Below are 20027 nucleotides of genomic sequence, written 5' to 3' on the forward strand. Positions count from 1 at the left end.
GTACTCTGGGTTCAAGATATCAAGCACTAGCCATAAGTATTAACAGAAAACCACCTTAATTTTACATGTTTCTCCTTTTAGGAGATTCTGTGAAAGTCAGAAATCATAGTTGGGATATTAAATTTCTCACTAAAAGCTATTAAAAATAACTTCTGGTAAATGTATAAATTTCACCTGTTGCTTACTTTTTACCTGTCTCATTTCTTCCTCACCCTCCTCAGTAAGAAAATATAAAATATATTTATCTTAATGAAATGGTTAACTCTCTCTGACCCCCCACCACATTTCTCATTCTTTCCTGGAATAAGGAGGTATTCTTTTGTTTGTTTGCTTTGGACTTAATGAATTCAATTTTTGTTTCCTATGATCATCTTGGTTGAGGTCCACATCTTACTGTTTCCCTTTATTTCTGCTTCTAGAATTGCATTGCCAAAAAAAAAAAAAAAAATCAAAAAACAAAACACCTGCGTAGCTTCAGAAGCGAGGGAAGATCTTTTGACTGTTCTTTTCACATATGTGTACGCACACACACACACACACAAAAACACACATACGGAAAGAGGGTAAGGAGATACTTTGGGAGGTGATGAGATGTTAATGGCTTTGATTATGATAATTCTATGGTATTTCTTTTCTCCAAACTTATCAAGTTGTCTACATTAAATATGTATAGCGTTATGTATGTCAACTATGCCTCATAAAGGGCTTAAGAAAAAATGTTCATCCACAAGTTTTATTTCTCCCACTCCAAGATAGTCTTTTGGAGGGGGAAGGCTGGGCTCAGGTTCTCTAAGTACATGCTGACATATCATCGAGGATGATTTTGATATATGGGGCATAAATGAAGCTCTGAAAATCTGCCTTACTGCCTTTAATAACTGTGCTTTCTGGGTTACTGATCAACCAGAATCTTGTCTTTCTAATTCTGCTGATTAACTTTGTGTCCCTGACACACTTCTTGTAATTTGTTAATTCCTGAACTCATTTAGGTTTTATGGAAATGTTTAAGTTTTATGTTTCAATCATTAAGACAAAGCTCAGGATTGCTGGATGGAAGTTTTGGCCTTAAAATATACCATCCTTCCAAGTCTCACCAAATACCAAAAGACTGAAATACTTTGGAGTAGGGGGCATTTTATTCTCTCATGAACTTTGCCGGTACAAAGAGTAAATTCAAAATTCATGAACTTCGTAAACTTCAATCTCAGTTGATGACATGAGAGTGTTAGGTACATATCCATGCTCCAAATAGTTTAATAGAAATGTTGCTTTTAATATATTATCTTGTAAATTTAAACTATTCATTTCATTGTTTATATTTTTTTATATTTTGTTATGAAGTTAGAAGATAACTGAAACTCTTCAAGTTAAAAATTTCACCTTCGTTAAATCTCTTTCACTGTATTTGAGCAAACTCCAAGACACAGTGAAGGATAGGGAAGGCTGGCATGCTGCAGTCCATTGGGTTGCAGAGTCAGACGCGACTTAGTGACTGAACAACAAAAATATATGTGTGTGTGTGTGTGTGTGTGTGTGTGTGTGTGTGTGTGTGTGTGTGTGTCTATTATTTCTCCAATTGATTTGTTTCCTTAGATTTAAATATTTTGGCAGCAAGCAATACAATTCTTGTTGTTTTATTAAATTACGAAATAAAATGCTCATATGTGTCTCTGTGGTAAAGAAACAATAGAATCTCTTTAAATGAAAGGATTTGGGAGAAGAGTAAATCAGGTAATGGATGTACATTGCTTAGCACCAAGCATGAGGTATACTTAATAATTGATAAACCTTAATTGTTATTATTATCAACTATTATTTTTCAGTCAGTCATGTCTGACTCTGCAACCCCATGGACTTCAGCACACCCTATTACCCCTTGACATTAATATCATTCCAAATACTCACCTTCTTTGGGAAAAAAAAGAGCTTCCTAAATAAAAAAGAGATGTGAAATAAAGGGTCACACAGCAAATGGTTTGTTTTGAAGAAGCTGTCATTAAAATATATATCTTACTTGAGGTACTCTTGTACTGAAGTGCTTTTATTCTGTTATATATTTTCAAACCATAGTTGGTATAATTTTAGGCCAAACAGGAAGCAAGAGCAAGCAGAATCAAATTTCCAAATTGCTGTTTTTATTATATTTAATTAGGAAGTAACCTTGAGGGTACAAAGGCGTATATTCTGCTAATATGATAGACTGGATTCATTAAAAAGTGAGTAAAGAAGCAGATTTTACATCATCATCCATACACACAAACACACACACAAACCAAGTTTAGAAGTAAGATAAATGCATACAAATTATAACAGTATTTCAAGATATACAACAATAGAATGAGGAGTGCACAATGCTGGCTCTGACTTAATAAATGCTACTCTAGTGGTGGCTAGAATAAGGCAGTAAATGTGGAGCTGGGAAGCCAGACTTGGAGGACATGTAGAAACACGACCCTAAAGAGTTCTTCTCAAGATGTAAAGCTTGGTGGAACAAAATCACTGAATCTTATCACTTGTAATGTTAAAATCAATGTTTTCCATACTTATTTTCATCACACATCTTTTGCTATATGATACAAACTTTTCCTGGAACATTTTTCACTTTGTGACAAACATAATACTGTATGGTAGATTGATGTATTTTCTTTTTGGAAATTAAGACTTGACTTTTTAGAGCAGTTTAAGGATCATGGCAAAATTAAGGGGAACGTACAGACATACCCTGTATACTTCCTCTTCCTCAAGTGCATAGCCTCTCCCACTATCATCATCCCCTATCCGAGTGGTACATTTGTTACAACTGATGAACCTACCTCAACACTTCATAATCACCCAAAGTTTATAGTTTCTATTTGGTCACTCTTGGTATACCTTCTATGGCTTTGAAAAAATGTATAATGACATGTAGTCACCATCATTATATCACATAGAGCAATTTTATTGCCCTAAAAATCTGTGCTTTGCCTGTTCCTCCCTCCCTCCTCCTTAACTGGCAATTACTGATCTTTTACTGTCTTCATAGTTTTATCTTTTCCAGAATATCATATGCATTATACAGCATACAGGTTTTTCACAATGACTTCTTCCACTTAGGGAGATGCATTTAAGTTTCCTTCATGTCTTTTCAGTTTGGTAGCTTTTCAGCACTGAATAATATTCTATTTGGATACACCACAACTTATTTTTCCATTCCTCTGCTAAAGGACCTCTTGTTTGCCTCCAAGTTCTGACAATTATTAAGTAAGTTGTTATTAACATCCATGGGCATGTTTTTGTGTGTACATATGTTTTCGACTCCTCTAGGTAAGTACTAAAGAGTATGATTGTTGGATCATGCGGTAAGGACATGTTTAGCTTTGTAAGTAACTTCCAAACTCTCTTCCAAAATGGCTGTACCACTTTGCATTCCCACAGAAATGATTTAGACCCCCTATTGCTCCATATCCTCACCAGCTTTTGGTTTTAGCAATATCCTAATAGGTGCGTAGCAGAATTTCACTGCTGTTTGAGTTTGCATTTTCCTTATGAAATATGATGTGGAGTGTCATTTCACCTGCTCATTTGTCATCTGTGTATCTCCTTGGGTGAGGTATCAGTTAAAGTCTTTGGCCCAGGTTTTAATAGGGTTATTTTCTTACCGTTGAATTGTAGGGGTTCTCTGTATGTTTTGAATATACACAGTTCTTTATCAAATATGTCTTTTGCAAATATTATTGCTTAGTCTGTGACATGTTTTCTCATTCCCCTGACACTGTCTTTCAAAAACCAGAAGTTTTTAATTTCAATGAAGTCTGGCTTATCAATTATTTCTTTCTTGTTTTGTGCCTTTGGTGTTGTATCGAAAAGGCATCATTATATCCAAGGCCATTTAGATTTCCTCCTATGTTACCTTCTAGAAGCTTTAGAGTTTTGCATTTTACATTTAGCTCTGTGATCCATTTTCAGTGATTTTTATTAAAGGTGAAGGCCTGTGAAGAGGGTTTTTTTTTTTTTTTGGTCTGTGATTTCTAGTCATCTCAGCACTATTTGTTTGAAAACTTTCTCTTCTCCATTGTATTGGCTTTCCTCATTTGTCAAAGAACAGGTGATTATATTTATGGGAATATATTTCTGGGTTCTACAAACTGTTTCCTTGTTTTGTCTGTTCTTTCACCAACATCACACTGTTTTGATTACTTTATCAGTTCAGTTTAGTTCAATCGCTCAGTCATGTCTGACTCTTTGCGATCCCATGAATCGCAGCACGTCAGGCCTCCCTGTCCATCACCAACTCCTGGAGCTTACTCAAACTCATGTCCATCAAGTCAGTGATGCCATCCAGCCATCTCATCCTCCGTCGTCCCCTTCTCCTCCTGCCCCCAATCCCTCCCAGCATCAGGGTCTTTTTCAATGAGTCAACTCTTTGCATGAGGTGGCCAAAGTATTAGAGTTTCAGCTTCAGTCTTCCAATGAACAACCAGGACTGATCTCCTTTAGGATGGACTGGTTGGATCTCCTTGCAGTCCAAGGGACTCTCAAGAGTCTTCTTGAACACCATAGTTCAAAAGCATCAATATTTTGGAACTCAGCTTTCTTTATAGTCCAACTCTCACATCCACACATGACCACTGGAAAAACCATAGCCTTGACCAGATGGACCTTTGTTGGCAAAGTAATGTCTCTGCTTTTTAATATGCTGTCTAGGTTTATAGCAAGTCTTAAAGACAGATAGTGTCAGTGCTCCAACTTTGTTCTCCTTCAATATTGTTTTGGCTATTTGGGTCTTTTGACTCTCCAGATAAATTTTAGAATCACAAATTTTATATTCACAAAAGAATTTGCTGGAATTTGGGGATTGCATTAAACCTTTAGCTCAAGTTGAGAAGAATAGACATCACTACCATAGTGAGTTTACCTAACATGAACATGAAGTATCTCTCTCGGATGACTTTTTTTCAATCTATGTTCAGTCTGTGTTCAGTCTATGCTCAGTGGTAGGTGAAGGTGAAGAGAAGCGCAAGAGGTTTCACAGTATTTATCCTACATTCAACCAAAAGCCACACTTCAATTTTTCCTTTCCATTGTTGCCTTTTGCTGATTTTCAATAAGCAACAGTTTTTGAGGGCAAAAATACTTAAAATCTACTATATAATGATTTTTTAAATAATGAGTTTCTAAGGTAAAGGGAGATTTTTATAAATACATATACACAAATAGCTATATCAGTATATATATATTACATATGCACACATTTATCATCACTAATAGCAATCACAGAAAGTCCATGTTAGCCCAAATCCTTCACCTTTTGTGATAATAATCCTTTTCAGGATTATGAGCTGATTCAGTCATGAAGGGCCTTTCCCATACCATGACAATCAATTCTACCTGTAATACTTTGATTTATTTACAAATCATGATGAGGTAAAAGTCAGTAGAGATATAGTCTGAATTACTACCACTTTTGCTGTTGTTATTATTATTAACAGTAAATCAGAAAGCTGGGATAATGAAAAACCTAGCCAGATGATCATATTTCTCTGTGGTCCCTAACTACTTTTGTCTACCAAACTTATTACCTGAAAAGTTGCCACTATAAGATTTAGATCTCAGCTGACAAGTTGTTTATTTTTAAAATGAAAAGTGTTAAAGCCAATAATTCTCAATTTACATAAGCTAGTCATTAGGCATCCTTGTTTCATGATTCCGTTCATTTCATTTGTCTTTACTACTTATCAAAATGTAACATTTCCTTTTTTTTAACCCCTAAAAATCTCTAAATAAAACTAAGTCATTTTCTAACTTGTCTCCAAAATTTTTAGTCCTACAATGTATCTAATTTTGATAGACATATTTGCTCCAAACCTTTTTAAAGTCTAGCTTTTCTTGCTATCTTCGCTCTCTTGACTTTTTCAGTTTCTACAAATATAACGGGGAAATGGCAACCTCAGGAACCAAGAAAATCTAGCTAATGAATGGGAATGGAAAAGTATATTTTTTAACCTTTATTCATGAAAGTAAGTACAATTTTAGTGAAATGTATTTTTAAAGGTTATATGATATTGAGACCTAAAAACAATGTTTTTTTCATGCATTCTGCAACTTTTTTCTTTCCCTTCAAGCACTTTCTTTTATCTTACAGCTTTCTATCCATACTATAGCCAGTGATATCTACAGTTGTTTTCAACCTCTCAAATCTTTTATCCTGTATTAAACAATGCATACTCACACTTTACATTAGTATTTCAGATAGTGCTAGATTTTCAATGAGTGACAGAAATGACATTTTAGAATATTGGGTAAAGCTATGTGGATTGCTAAAATTCTAACTTCTTTCATGGGCTATCACAACAAATTAATAAACTCAAGCCATTTCATAGAATTATAAAGAGAATTCATTTTCTTACTTCTATTTCTACAGATTCATGTAGCTTCTTGCAGGTGGCTGAGAAAGTTTCAGATGTGCCAAACTCAAAATACCAAAATTTGTTCTTCATTCTGAAAAAGGAAAGGAAGAAGCAGCTTAGGCAATTATTAATAACAGAAGGGATTTTTTAAAATGGGGTAGATCTGTCTTGCATTATGAGTGATAGAAAAGATGTGAGGACATGTACCATCCGTTATGTAAAAAATGCTCACATAATTTTCAAAGTTTAAGTGCTATTGTCAGATTAGTGATTGTCCTGGAGGGGATTTTAGGGATGTGTTGATCTGACAGATTCAAGTATATCTTTGCCTTTTCTATAATAGTGGTTGCTCAGATTTTAAAATATGGGTTTAGTGCTTATGATTTGTAGCTAGTTCTTAGACAACTTGATTTGAGACCAGCCACTCTGTAATCATAACGAGAGAGAGAGAAAAAAGTCTAGACTTTTCATGAGATCTTTTTTTTTCCCTTTTTCAGGAAACTGAACTTAAATATGCTCAATTTTTTTAGATGACTATGCATTGACTAGAAATTATCATGATTGGAAAGCATATTAAAAAGAAAAAAATAGTTATCCACAGAATAATATTTAGCATTTTTTAGATAACTATCAATTATCAAAGATACTGTCCTCTGTTACATGAATGACAGTGGGAAATTATGATACAGCCTGAAAGAACTAAAGAAGTAATAGCAATATTTTATCAGCATAACAAAGTTGCAAAGAAAATATAGTTTTAAATTATTACAGTATTTAATCTGGAGTTAAGATATTCAAAATTTATTTTCTCCCAGAAATCAGTGACCATATCTTTGTTTCTTTGTATAGGTGTTTAAATTACTGATCATTTAAAGTAATTGTACAAAGGATGACTAGATTTTTATATTAGTTAGTATTGGATCTAAAAATTAATTTTCACAAAAAGCTACAGTTTTTAATTATACATAGTCTAACACTGTCATGCCTTCAATTAGAAGAAAATACAGGTAAAATGAGATATATGTTTTCACACATGAAGGCAAAACAAAATAAAATTTTTATAATGATATTAAAATGTCTCTACAAAAGCAAACTATTTTTTTCTTTATAAACACTGACATGTGCTTTTCACATTAGAGTGTAAAACATTTCAACAATTAAAAAAGACACTTGGAAAGGACTTTACTATTTAATGCAAATACTATTACTTGCTATAAAAGATGACATGCAGTGCTTATTGTTATGCTGTGTTGTACAGAATTCTCTGATATAAAATTTGGAATTATAAAAATAATCTTATCTGTCTAGACACATCCAATAATATTTAGTTTCATACAAGGTTTTATTTGCTTACAAAACTTTCACTTGCCTTGCTTGCATTAATCACCATATTAAGGCCAATAATCTGAAAACCAAGATAAGTTTCAGAAGATTCTAGCACTATGAATTATCATTCTTTTTCTCAAGAATGTCTTCTGTGGATATGGCCTGATTTAATATGTCTTGAGTAGATAGAAATAGATGATAACTAGTTAGAAAAAACAACAGCAAACATTTAACAGTAAGACCTGTGGGTCTAGGCCTACATGTACGATTATGTCAAATTAATGAAAACAATCTACTTTATAGAATAAATGTAGCTTTACAATTTTACACATTGGCTGAAATTTAGGAAAATTAAAAATATTTTCCTATTAATGCATCATTATCATAAAAATATATCATTTAATAAATTGATAGGAAGACATTGTTCAGTATCAAATAGTCTCTAGACAATCTTTGAATAATATTTAGTATATGTTTTATGACTGTTTGGAATTGTCTTTCTACATTCAACAAGTTTTCTAATAATACTTTTCTTTTGACCTTTTATCCAAACCTTCCTGGATTCATTTATTCATCACTCACGCAATCAACAACTTTCAGTGAGAACATTCACTTCCATATTCTGTGTTTATCCTAAAGATATAACTATGAACATGATTACCTTTGTCTCTAAGGAGCTCAGAATGTTAAAGTTACAGGCATATAAAATAATTAAAAAGCTAATTCTCTAAATTAAATATGACCGAAATATTGTGAAAAAACACTTTGGTGAATCTCCTGCTTTTACCTCAAGGGTCCAGAAAGCTTTAGAAGAGAAGGTGACATCATAATGGATAAGCAGAAGGCAAACAGGAGGAAAGTGAGACAAGTTCTGGGGCAGGTTTTAAAGAGTGCAGTGTGACCTGGGGGGCAGGGATGGGAGGAGGGAGGCAGACTTAAGAAGGGGATACATATACATTTACGACTGATTCCTGTTGTCGTATGGCAGAAGCCAACACAACATTGTAAAGCAATTACCCTCCAAAGCATGCAGAATGACTTAAAGAGATTGCTAAGCGTGGGCTAACTAGGGGTATGCCAAGTTAAGGGGTTTAGACTTGATATTACAGATTTATAGGATGCTACAGAAATCTGCTAGCACTGGAGAGATGTGGCCAGTCTTATTATATGGATAAAGTAAAACTCACAGAAATGAATAAGTGAGTGGCAATGTCGAACTGTTGGCGCTATGGACAGAAATGTGGTAACTGGAATAGTACAAGTGAAAAACAATTGAAGGCCTAAACCAAGGGGCAAGGAAAGTGGAAGAAGAGGCTCAATTTAAGAGACATAAATGAGAGTGCATCAATACGAATTGGTAGTATTAGATAACACTGATTTCTGCCATACCTGGGTTACCTCTGGAGGTATATGTGGGGATATTAAAGTATTACTCCAGAAAAAAAGGGGGGGCTATGAGTTTATGAGTTTACATTTTGACAGGTTTGGTGATATTTTCAAACTTCACTGTATTGAAGTTTGAAAATTATATATATATGACTTCCAATTGCATGTAAATGATTACTCCCAATTTTTCCCCAAAGTTCTTCATAGCTTAACCAAGATGATGAGGAGCTTGTATAAGCTAACCTAGATATACTTACTTTAGCAAACACATCACAAGAAACAGAAATTCTGAGAATTTACATTCAGTCTTTATTCACCATATTAGTTAGCATTACTGCTCATGTGCAAAACTGCTTTAAATTCTCATTATTACAACCATTTTATGTTTCACTTAGATAAATATATGGAGGCAATAAAAAGCACATAGGATCAGATTCCACATGACAAATTAAAAGCTGTTAAATTTTATTTTTTTCAACCAAACTGGTTTTTAGGTTGTAGAAATGAAAAAAGCACATTTAAGCATGTATGCTGTTTATTTTTACAGCTCACATTAGAAAATGATCCAAATAATTCAAGCTCAAATTTGTCAGAGGAAACATACAGCTTTGGATTTGAAGAACAAGGTAACAGGACATTTAACCCACTATGAAATGTTCACACCACAGTCAAATTTATTGTGTTCTTAGACAAGTTTTGTGATTACAGGTATGATGACATATGTCCTCCAAAAAAAAGAGTTATTCATACTATTATAATTTTAAGCTGTTAACATATTAAATCCTATTTCAATGAATTTAATTGTAAGTCTACAGCCTTCAGTTTAATGTTTAAAGTGATTGGCTACCAGATGTTCAGGTAAAAATGAAATTAGCATTCATTTGCCAGGCATTTTTTTTTTCTTACTACCAGTAATTTTGCTTCTTTTACACATTCTCAGGAATACGTGAACTATCAGAGATACTGCTCAGACAAGCAATTATTCTTGTCACAATGAAATTTAGGTAATATTTAGTTCTATAAGTTTTGTTCAAATAGGCATTTTAATTTCTAGCAATATATTTAACTTTAGAACTTGTCTTCCTGGTTTACAATTTTTTTAAAACTTTTGTCAGCTAAGTAATGATAATGTAGCAAATATAAAACAAAATAAGCAAAGCATGAACTGACAGTGCAATTCCCAGAAAAGAATATCAAAGAACCTAATGAGATATGAAGCTCACTTTACCAAAGATGCAACATAAAAAGGGTGAAATTGCCTCATTTACCTTACGGGAGCAAACTCGAAAGTCATAAACACACAAAAAGTTTTAATTCAGTCAAATTACTCTTAAATATCATTTTTTCTCTCACAGGTGTGCATCTTTTTTTTTTTTTTTTTCATGTATTTAGTGGTGATGTAGGAGATGCTGGAAGATCATTTATATATGTGTAAAACTAAAGTTTTCTAATAGACACCTGAATCCATTCTCAGACATCCTTATCTAAGGGTAATCCCTTAGATATCTATACTATCTGGATAATATGCTCATCAGATAAAATAAAACTTTGACCTTTGCTTTTCAAATGAAAGCAAAAACTTGAAGCCCTCAGTAGCGTTGCCAAAATGGATTTTAAATGAATATTTTTTTGCTCATTAAGCATGTTACAAAAACCTCATTTATATTAGCTTGCTTTCATTTTTGCCCTGTTATCCTGTTATGAAAGCATTTCAAAGTCATTTCAAAACTGGGTTTAAAGTTACTTTCCATGGAGAGCAATGCTTCTAACATTTCAATAACTTTATTTTAATAACAAAAATTCAGTCTCACAATTTGATGGAATATTCTAGAAACAGGAATTTTGAATTTGGCTAACAACGTTGGTGATGAGGAGATACGGCACTGTTGACTTATAGCAATAGGGTAAGTGTTGAAAGCAGTAGATTTATGTCACAAGACTCAGTTCAGTTTTGTTTTTCATTTCCAAGAGATGTTGCACCAAACACAAGTTATAGGGTTACTCATTTATTCCTAAACGAGGTGAGGTGTTACTCTTAATATGATTATATTTTATAAAAAGAACTACATTTACTGAAACCCTCAAATCTATGTCTTTTTTTTAATGGGAAGTTATATTCTCTCATAGCAAAAGAATAATAATGATAATACTATTTCGTCAGGAGGAAACACAGCTGTAATGACTGGAGTGGAGATACCTTATATTCATATGGAAGAGAGCAAACATTCCTCAGATTTGCAAACAACAAATAAAGATACATTTTTTAAGATGACATATAAAAATGCTTGTATATAATGCACATCCTTAAGGAACACTTGTTAAGCCCTCAGGAGACAATGAAACATGCTACAGAAACTTCAGACAGAATCATAAAACATTCTACCAAGGAATGTAAAAAAAAGAAAAGATGGAGAGTCTAAAAATGCAATTTTTAACCTGAATTACTTTTATAAGATTAAAGTTACTCATATGTAAGTATATGAAAGATGCTCTCAAAGATTGAATATTTTAATATGTTTTAATTCTCTTGCAGAAAGAAAGAGAATATGTGGTTATGGCAGATTATTTTTATATAAGAGAATTTTCTTCCTTAACAGAAAATAAGTATTTATTTCCTAAATGTTCTTTGACTACTTCCAGTATGCCTTGATTCATGGACCTAACATTCCAGGTTCCTATGCAATATTGCTCTTTACAGCATCGGACCTTGCTTCTATCACCAGTCACATCCACAGCTGGGTATTATTTTTGCTTTGGCTCCATCCCTTCATTTTTTCTGGAGTTATTTTTCCACTGATCTCCATTAGCATATTGGGCACCTACCGACCTGGGGAGTTCCTCTTTCAGTATCCTATCAATTTGCTTTTTCATACTGTTCATGGGGTTCTCAAGGCAAGAATACTGAAGTGGTTTGCCATTCCCTTCTCCAGTGGACCACATTCTGTCAGACCTCTCCACCATGACCCGTCCGTCTTGAGTGGCCCCACACGGCATGGCTTAGTGTCACTGAGTTAGACAAGACTGTGGTCCCTGTGATTAGATTGGCTAGTTCTCTGTGATTATGGTTTCATTGTGTCTGCCTTCTGATGCCCTCTCGCAACACCTACAGTTTTACTTGGGTTTCTCTTACCTTGGACGTGGGGTATCTCTTTATGGCTGCTCCAGCAAAGCACAGCTGCTGCTCCTTACCTTGGACATGGGTAAAGAGTAATATGTGATGCTGTAAAGAGCAATATTGCATAGGAACCTGGAATATTAGGTCCATGAATCAAGGCAAATTTGAAGTGGTCAAACAGGAGATGGCAAAAGTGAATGTCACATTCTAGGAATCAGCGAACTAAGATGGACTGGAATGGGTGAATTTAACTCAGATGACCATTTTATCTACAACTGAGGGCAGGAATCCCTGAGAAGAAATGGAGTAGCCATCATGGTCAACAAAAGAGTCCCAAATGCAGTACTTGGATGCAATCTCAAAAATGACAGAATTATCTCTGTTCGTTTCCAAGTCAAACCATTCAATATCACGGTAATCCAAGCCTATGCCCCAACCAGTAACGCTGAAGAAGCTGAAGTTGAACAGTTCTATGAAGACCTACACCTTTTAGAACTAAAACCCCAAAAAGATGTCCTTTTCATTATAGGGGACTGGAATGCAAAAGTAGGAAGTCAAGAAACACCAGGAGTAACAGGCAAATTTGGCTTTGGAGTATGGAATGAAGCAGGGCAAAGGCTAACAGAGGTTTGCCAAGAGAACGCACTGGTCATAGCAAACACCCTCTTCCAACAACACATGAGAAGACTCTACACATGGACAGCACTAGATGGCCGACACTGAAATCAGACTGATTATATTCTTTGCAGCCAAAGATGGAGAAGCTCTATACAGTCAGCAAAAAGAAGACCGGGAGCTGACTGTGGCTCAGATCATGAACTCCTTATTGCCAAATTCAGACTTAAATTGAGGACGGTAGGGAAAACCACTAGAGCATTCAGGTATGACTTAAATCAAATCCCTTATGACTATAAAGTGGAAGTGAGAAATAGATTTAAGGGACTAGATCTGACAGACAGAGAGCCTGATGAACTATGGTCGGAGGTTCGTGACACTGTACAGGAGACAGGGATCAAGACCATCCCCATGGAAAAGAAATGCAAAAAGGCCAAAATGGTTGTCTGAGGTGGTCTAACAAATAGCTGTGAAAAGAAGAGAAGCGAAAAGCAAGGGAGAAAGGGAAAGATATTCCCATTTGAGTGCAGAGTTCCAAAGAATAGCAAAGAGAGATAAGAAAGCCTTCCTCAGTGATCAATGCAAAGAAATAGAGGAAAAAAACAGAATGGGAAAGACTAGAGATCTTTTCAAGAAAATTAGAGATACCAAGTGAACATTTCATGCAAATATGGGTTCGATAAAAGACAGAAATGGTATGGATCTAACAGAAGCAGAAGATACTAAGAAGTGACAAGAATACACAGAAGAACTGTACAAAAAAGATCTTGATGACCCAGATAATCAAGATGGTGTGTTCACTCACCTAGAGCCAGACATCCTGGAATGTGAAGTCAAGTGGGCCTTAGAAAGCATCACTATGAACAAAGCTAGTGGAGGTGATGAAATTCCAGTTGAGTTACTTCACATCCTGAAAGATGATGCTGTGAAAGTGCTGCACTCAATATGCCAGCAAATTTGGAAAACTCGGCAGTGGCCAAAGGACTGGAAAAGGTCAGTTTTCATTCTAATCCCAATGAAAGGCAATCCCAAAGAATGCTCAAACTATTGCACAATTGCACTTGTCTTACATGCTAGTTAAGTAATGCTCAAAATTCTCAAAGCCAGGCTTCGGCAATACAAGAACCGAGAACTTCCAGATGTTCAAGCTGGTTTGAGAAAAAACAGAGGAACCAGAGATCAAATTGCCAATATCCGCTGGATCATCGAAAAAGCAAGAGAATTCCAGAAAAACATCGATTTCTGCTTTATTTCTGCTTTCTGCCAAAGCCTTTGACTGTGTAGATCACAATAAACTGTGGAAAATTCTTCAAGAGATAGACATACCAGACCACCTGACCTGCCTTTTGAGAAACCTATATGCAGGTCAGGAAGCAACAGTTAGAACTGGACATGGAATGACAGACTGGTTCTGAATAGGAAAACAAGTACGTCAAGGCTGCTTATTTAACTTATATGTGGAGTACATCATGAGAAACGCTGGGCTGGAGGAAGCACAAGCTGAATCAAGATTGCCAGGAGAAATATCAATAACCTCAGATATGCAGATGACACCACCCTTATGGCAGAGAGTGAAGAGGAACTAAAAAGCCTCTTGATGAAATTGAAAGAGGAGAGTAAAAAAGTTGGCTTGAAGCTCAACATTCAGAAAACTAAGATCATGGCATATGGTCCCATCACTTCATGGCAAATAGATGGGGAAACAGCGGAAACAGTGTCAGACTTTATTATTTTGGGCTCCAAAATCACTGCAGATGGTGACTGCAGCCATGAAATTAAAAGATGCTTACTCCCTGGAAGGAAAGTTATGACCAACCTAGACAGCATATTAAAAAGCAGAGACATTACTTGGCCAACAAAGGTCCATCTAGTCAAGGCTATGATTTCTCCAGTGGTCATGTATGGATGTGAGAGTTGGACTGTGAAGAAAGCTGAGCACCGAAGAATTGATGCTTTTGAACTGTGGTGTTGGAGAAGACTCTTGAGAGTCCCTTGGACTGCAAGGAGATCCAACCAGTCCATCCTGAAGGAGATCAGTCCTGGGAGTTCACTGGAAGGACTGATGTTGAAGCTGAACCTTCCAATACTTTGGCCACCTCATGCGATGTGTTGACTCATTGGAAAAGACCCTGATGCTGGGAGGGATTGGGGGCAGGAGGAGAAGGGGACGACAGAGGATGAGATGGCTGGATGGCATCACCGACTCGTTGGACATGGAGTTTGAGTAAACTCCGGAAGCCTGGCATGATGCGATTCATGGGGTCTCAAAGAGTCGGACACGACTGAGCGACTGAACTGAACTGAAATTTTCTTTTCTCCTGCTTTTTGATTCCCTGGTAGCTCAGTTGGTAAAGACTCCACCAGCAATGCTGGAGACCCCAGGTCAATTCCTGGGTCAGGAACAGCTACCCACTCCAGTATTCTGGGCTGGAGAATTCCATGGACAGAGGGGCCTGACAGGCTACAGTCCATGGGGATGCAGAGTCAGACATAACTGAGCAACTTGCACTAGAAAGAATTAGGAATGTTAGAATGGAAAAGTATAAAAGCAGTACTAATGTCACATTAAAGAATCTAAAGTATATATACATAATAAGACCTCAAAGAACAAGGATGAATTAATAATTAAATGAAATGTGTTTAAATGGGTGTTCAAGATGTTTAGAACTTAGTATCTTTCAATAGCAAGTAGATCCTCTATTATTAAAATAAGTACTTTATAATCATAAAATGTTCTTAGAGAAAATTATTAGGGAGATTAAATGAAATTTGTCATAGTAATACCTGTATTGTCATTCAGCATGGCACTGTCACAGGTGAACCCCAAGAGGTTTAAAGCCACCCACCCAACCTAATATGGGAAGCAGCAAAATCTCAACTCAGAAATTCTACCTTTTTTCCCATACTGCCTCTTATTAAATATAATAATGAATGCAGCATCACATGAAACCTTTTTCTAAGCCATTAGGGAAATGTTAGAGGTCAGATGGGTGATCATCACTAAATGACTCTTTTGTTCATATTTCTATTTTAAAAGTATTTTTAATTCCCCTTTCTTGAAATTAGTCAATTAAGGATGACAATGTAATCTAGAGCAGACCAATGGGACCTGAGAGATGTTCCATTCTAAAAAAGAGACATGTAGAAAGTGAAAACAAGGCTCACTGTTTCTCAGATGGTAAAAAATCTGCCCACAATGTGAGAGACCTGGGTTTGATCCCTGAGTCAGGAAGATCCCCTGGAGGAGGGCATGGCAACCCACTCTAGTATTCTTGCCTGGAGAATCCCATGGACAGAGGAGCCTGGTGGGCTACAGTCCATGGGGTTGCAGTTCATTACTGGATCTCCACTCATGAGAGACTTGTGAATAAACTCATTAATTACTTCATATATTCTGTTACTTTTAGCCAAAAGCACCCTGACAGCACTGTCCATTATAGTTCAAAAGAGAATTTTCACATGTATTATTACAAGGTGAGATATTTGGAAAACACAAAAGAGATATATATTTGTTACACAATACTATTTTTCTAGATGTGAAATTTGTGGTAACTGAATTAAGGGAGTTAAGATAGTGAATTTCTGTTTAGCATAATTCCCTGTGCTTAATCTTGTGACTAGATATGCAAATATCACTGAAAAGCTATGACCTGCAATTTTAGGGAATGATTTCTATGTTTATATACTTGAAATAACCCCAGGGAAAAAGTCACAAACCAACTCTTTTTGAAGAGTTCCTAATTTGTAACTAATACTCTTATCATATTTATAGACTAGAAACCAATGGGTAAGTTCACACTTCCCACTTTCCTCTGTCCCATATCCAAAAACTTAGAAATCAAGTCAATGATATTTGAAATAAAATAGACCATGGTGTGTGAGATTATGTACAAAAATATTTAAGGTAGAGTATCTCTCACTAATATAAATAGGAACACCTTTACACAGCCTGGCCGAAGTTGACAGTGAAACTGTAATGAAGGTTTGTATGCCTCAATATAAAATAAAGGTCTACTTCTTTCCAGTTGATTGTTGAATTCATAAACAGAAAATGTCCCTAATACAAAAATTCCCTTCAGTTTGTATAAAAACAAAAAGAGGTGTGTGTGTGTGGTCAGGCTCTTCAGTCATGTCCAACTCTTTGTGACTCTACAGACTGTAGCCTGCCAGGCTCCTCTGTCCATGGAGGGGAAGGCACTACAAATGCAGGAATTAGTCAGTTTCCATGCCTAACTCTGAACAACAGGGGAAAAGTAGAGAAACTATTCTGCCCTCTATAGGGAAAAATTCATTTATCCACATTCTGAGCACCTATTCTAGACATGGAACTGTGACAGACAATGGGATTACATCTGTAACCAGGACAGAAGTCTCTACTCACATTACACTTAACTTCTAGTTAGGAAACAAAAAAGTAATGAAATGATTTAATATCAAATGTGATAAGTTATAAAAAGGAGGTTCATAGGATGCAAAAAGAGTGAACACATTAAAAGGGAATAGCAAATTTCTTTAAGGAAGGAAATTGGCCGGGTTTTTCAGAGTCTAAGACCCATCCCTTTCCTTTGCTCTAATTCCATAGTTAATAAGCAATCTGGAGCTATTCTGAAATTCCATGGATTTTGATATCATGAATATGATGTCTTGAATTATGGAACTGTTCATTCTACTCTGGAGAGGAATCACCACTATTTTCCCCCTATTTTAACTGGTTTATATACAGTTTATTTTATGGCAACTTCAGCAAGTGATTAAGAGCCTGATTACTTCTGGGTGCCATGATGCAATGATATTTTTCCATTTTCTAAAAATGAGGATGAGACTGGACTAGGATCATACAGTCAACATACTACTCCCTGGGGAGACATCAATAAGGCAAGTTTAAAGGCAGCTAAGACAACTAGCTGGATAACAAACCGAGTATGTTGATCTAGAAAGTAAAACAATTACTCGCCATATTCCCTCTCTTTCTACTATTTGCCAGTTGACTTTCTTGGTTATATTTGTCTCTGTCTCTGTCTCTCTCTTTTCTCTGTTTTATTTGCTTTTACTGAATGTACTAAGCCAGTCAAGTATTTAAGCACTAAACATAAATAGAAGGCCTTCCAAGGTGGCACTAGTGGTAAAGAACCTGCCTGCCAGTGCAGGAGACACAAGAGATGCAGGTCCAAACCCTGGGGCAGGAAGATCCCCTGGAGAAGGAAATGGCAACACACTCCAGTACTCTGCCAGGAGAATCCCGTGGACAGAGGAGCCCTACCAGGCTCCTGTCACAAAGAGTCAGATAAGACAGCAACTGAGCACGCAGGTACACGCCTAGTTTCAGGGAATTTAACCAAACGTTAATAGTTTCAGTAGACTTACAGTAAAAACAGCTCCAGTTTTCTGACCTGACTCATGGACAAGTCTTTAAAGCTAGGATATGAATTAATTTATAACTTTGTGCATTTGACAATTATGAGAAGGAGTCAACATTATTAAACTAAGTAACTCTGTTTAATGGCATTTGTTTTGCATGTTAAATTATTAATGACATCTGAAATCACTAAACTGGTTTCAAACATAGGGAATTCAACATGTGAAAAAGATTACATGAATATTTTTTCAAAATACATCTACTTTTCATTATTGAAGGCCAATTAATTCTTTTCTATTACTATCCTCAGTGTCATAGAATAGCTTGGAATCAACAAAGGTGAATCATTAGAACATATTACACCTTGCTATGTTTCTAATCTGTTTCTCTTAAAGAATTTTTAGATGCTGTATTTTGTAAAACTTACAAAAAATAAAGAAAAAAGTTACACCTCTCTGGCTCTTTCACCAGAGAAGGCAATGGAAAATCCCATGGACGGAGGAGCCTGGTAGGCTGCAGTCCATGGGGTTGCTGAGAGTCAAACATGACTGAGTGACTTCACTTTCACTTTTCACTTTCATGCATTGGAGAAGGAAATGGCAACCCACTCCAGTGTTCTTGCCTGGAGAATCCCCGGGATGGGGGAGCCTGGTGGGCTGCCATCTATGGGGTCACACAGAGTCGGACACAGCTGAAGTGACTTAGTAGCAGCAGCAGCTCCTCCACACATTATTTCCCTTGCCTATATTCTGCTGAGGACTAACACAGCTTCACAACTTAAAAAAAAAAATTACTTCTAATAAAACTTGTTTCTACTCTCTGAAAATTAGTTAATGTTTTACTTTTGTTTTTCCTCACACATCAGCAGTCTTTTTCCAATTCTGTAGCAAAAACCACAGCTGTGCATTTTGAAAATGCTATTCACCTTAAAGCTTCTCTCACACTGGAATTAAAAATGAGGCAATCCTCCTTTTCCCAATGCTACAGAGGGATGGTTTTACCAACACATTAATTATTTGTATAAAAATGATAAAGATAGGAATCAGATTACTTGAGTTATATTGAAAATACGGATATTTTCAATCAAATTGAAGAATTATATAGTCTAACACATGAATAAGTAAATCTATTACTATTTAGATTGCATTTTTTGTCACTGATTTATATCCTGAGGGACCCAGATGACTCCCTGAAATATCATGATCTGTTTTTGTTTCCAGTCAAGATACTAAAATTTATATAAAATATTCAGGCTGACTTGTATATGAACTAATTGACAGATGTAGGCATTATTATTTGGGGATTAATCATTGTACTGATACATTCAAGTACACGTTAGATAATTCTAAGAAAGATTTCCTCGTCTTTTCTCTCTAGTATTATCTATTTTTTATTTAAAAATTATGCCAAGTCCATATTCTATTTTCTACTGTTTGAAATTATGCTCAAATAAGCAGATAATAAGTGGCGATGAATTATAGTTGAAGATATTTTATAAGATAAAACTTTTTCCAATCTGCATTACCATCAAGAAATCAATAAAGCAACATTCTTTGCTATAGTAATATACTTAGCAACACACTGCACCACTTCCCAGAATTTAAATAAAAAGTCATCTATATTTTTCAGCTGAGGAAGAACAAACCGATACCTTCGTTCACAAAAATTTTGCTGAATCCAGATACAGTGCTGAAGTCATTTCATACTGAATATTACTGGATATTTATAGTCACTCATTTAGGTTAGTGACTCAGTGATGTTTCCTATTATGAACAGATTATAGAGACTGAAGAGGCTATCTTGTTATTTTTATCGATCAATATGAAAACAAAATCTCTTGGAG

The 20027-nt window shown here is 35.6% G+C and overlaps 1 protein-coding gene across 2 annotated transcripts in view; it reads right to left on the bottom strand.

Moving 5' to 3' along the window:
• DGKB (diacylglycerol kinase beta) overlaps positions 1-20027 on the bottom strand; it is an 804553-nt gene that overhangs the window by 204257 nt on the left and 580269 nt on the right. For both annotated transcript variants that reach the window (XM_065939288.1, XM_065939287.1), the window contains one exon: positions 6387-6477. In XM_065939288.1, the coding sequence (XP_065795360.1) occupies positions 6387-6477 (91 nt within the window). The remainder of the gene's footprint in view (positions 1-6386; positions 6478-20027) is intronic.

Source organism: Muntiacus reevesi, chromosome 6 (assembly GCF_963930625.1).
Source record: "Muntiacus reevesi chromosome 6, mMunRee1.1, whole genome shotgun sequence".
Taxonomy (NCBI): Eukaryota; Metazoa; Chordata; class Mammalia; order Artiodactyla; family Cervidae; genus Muntiacus; species Muntiacus reevesi.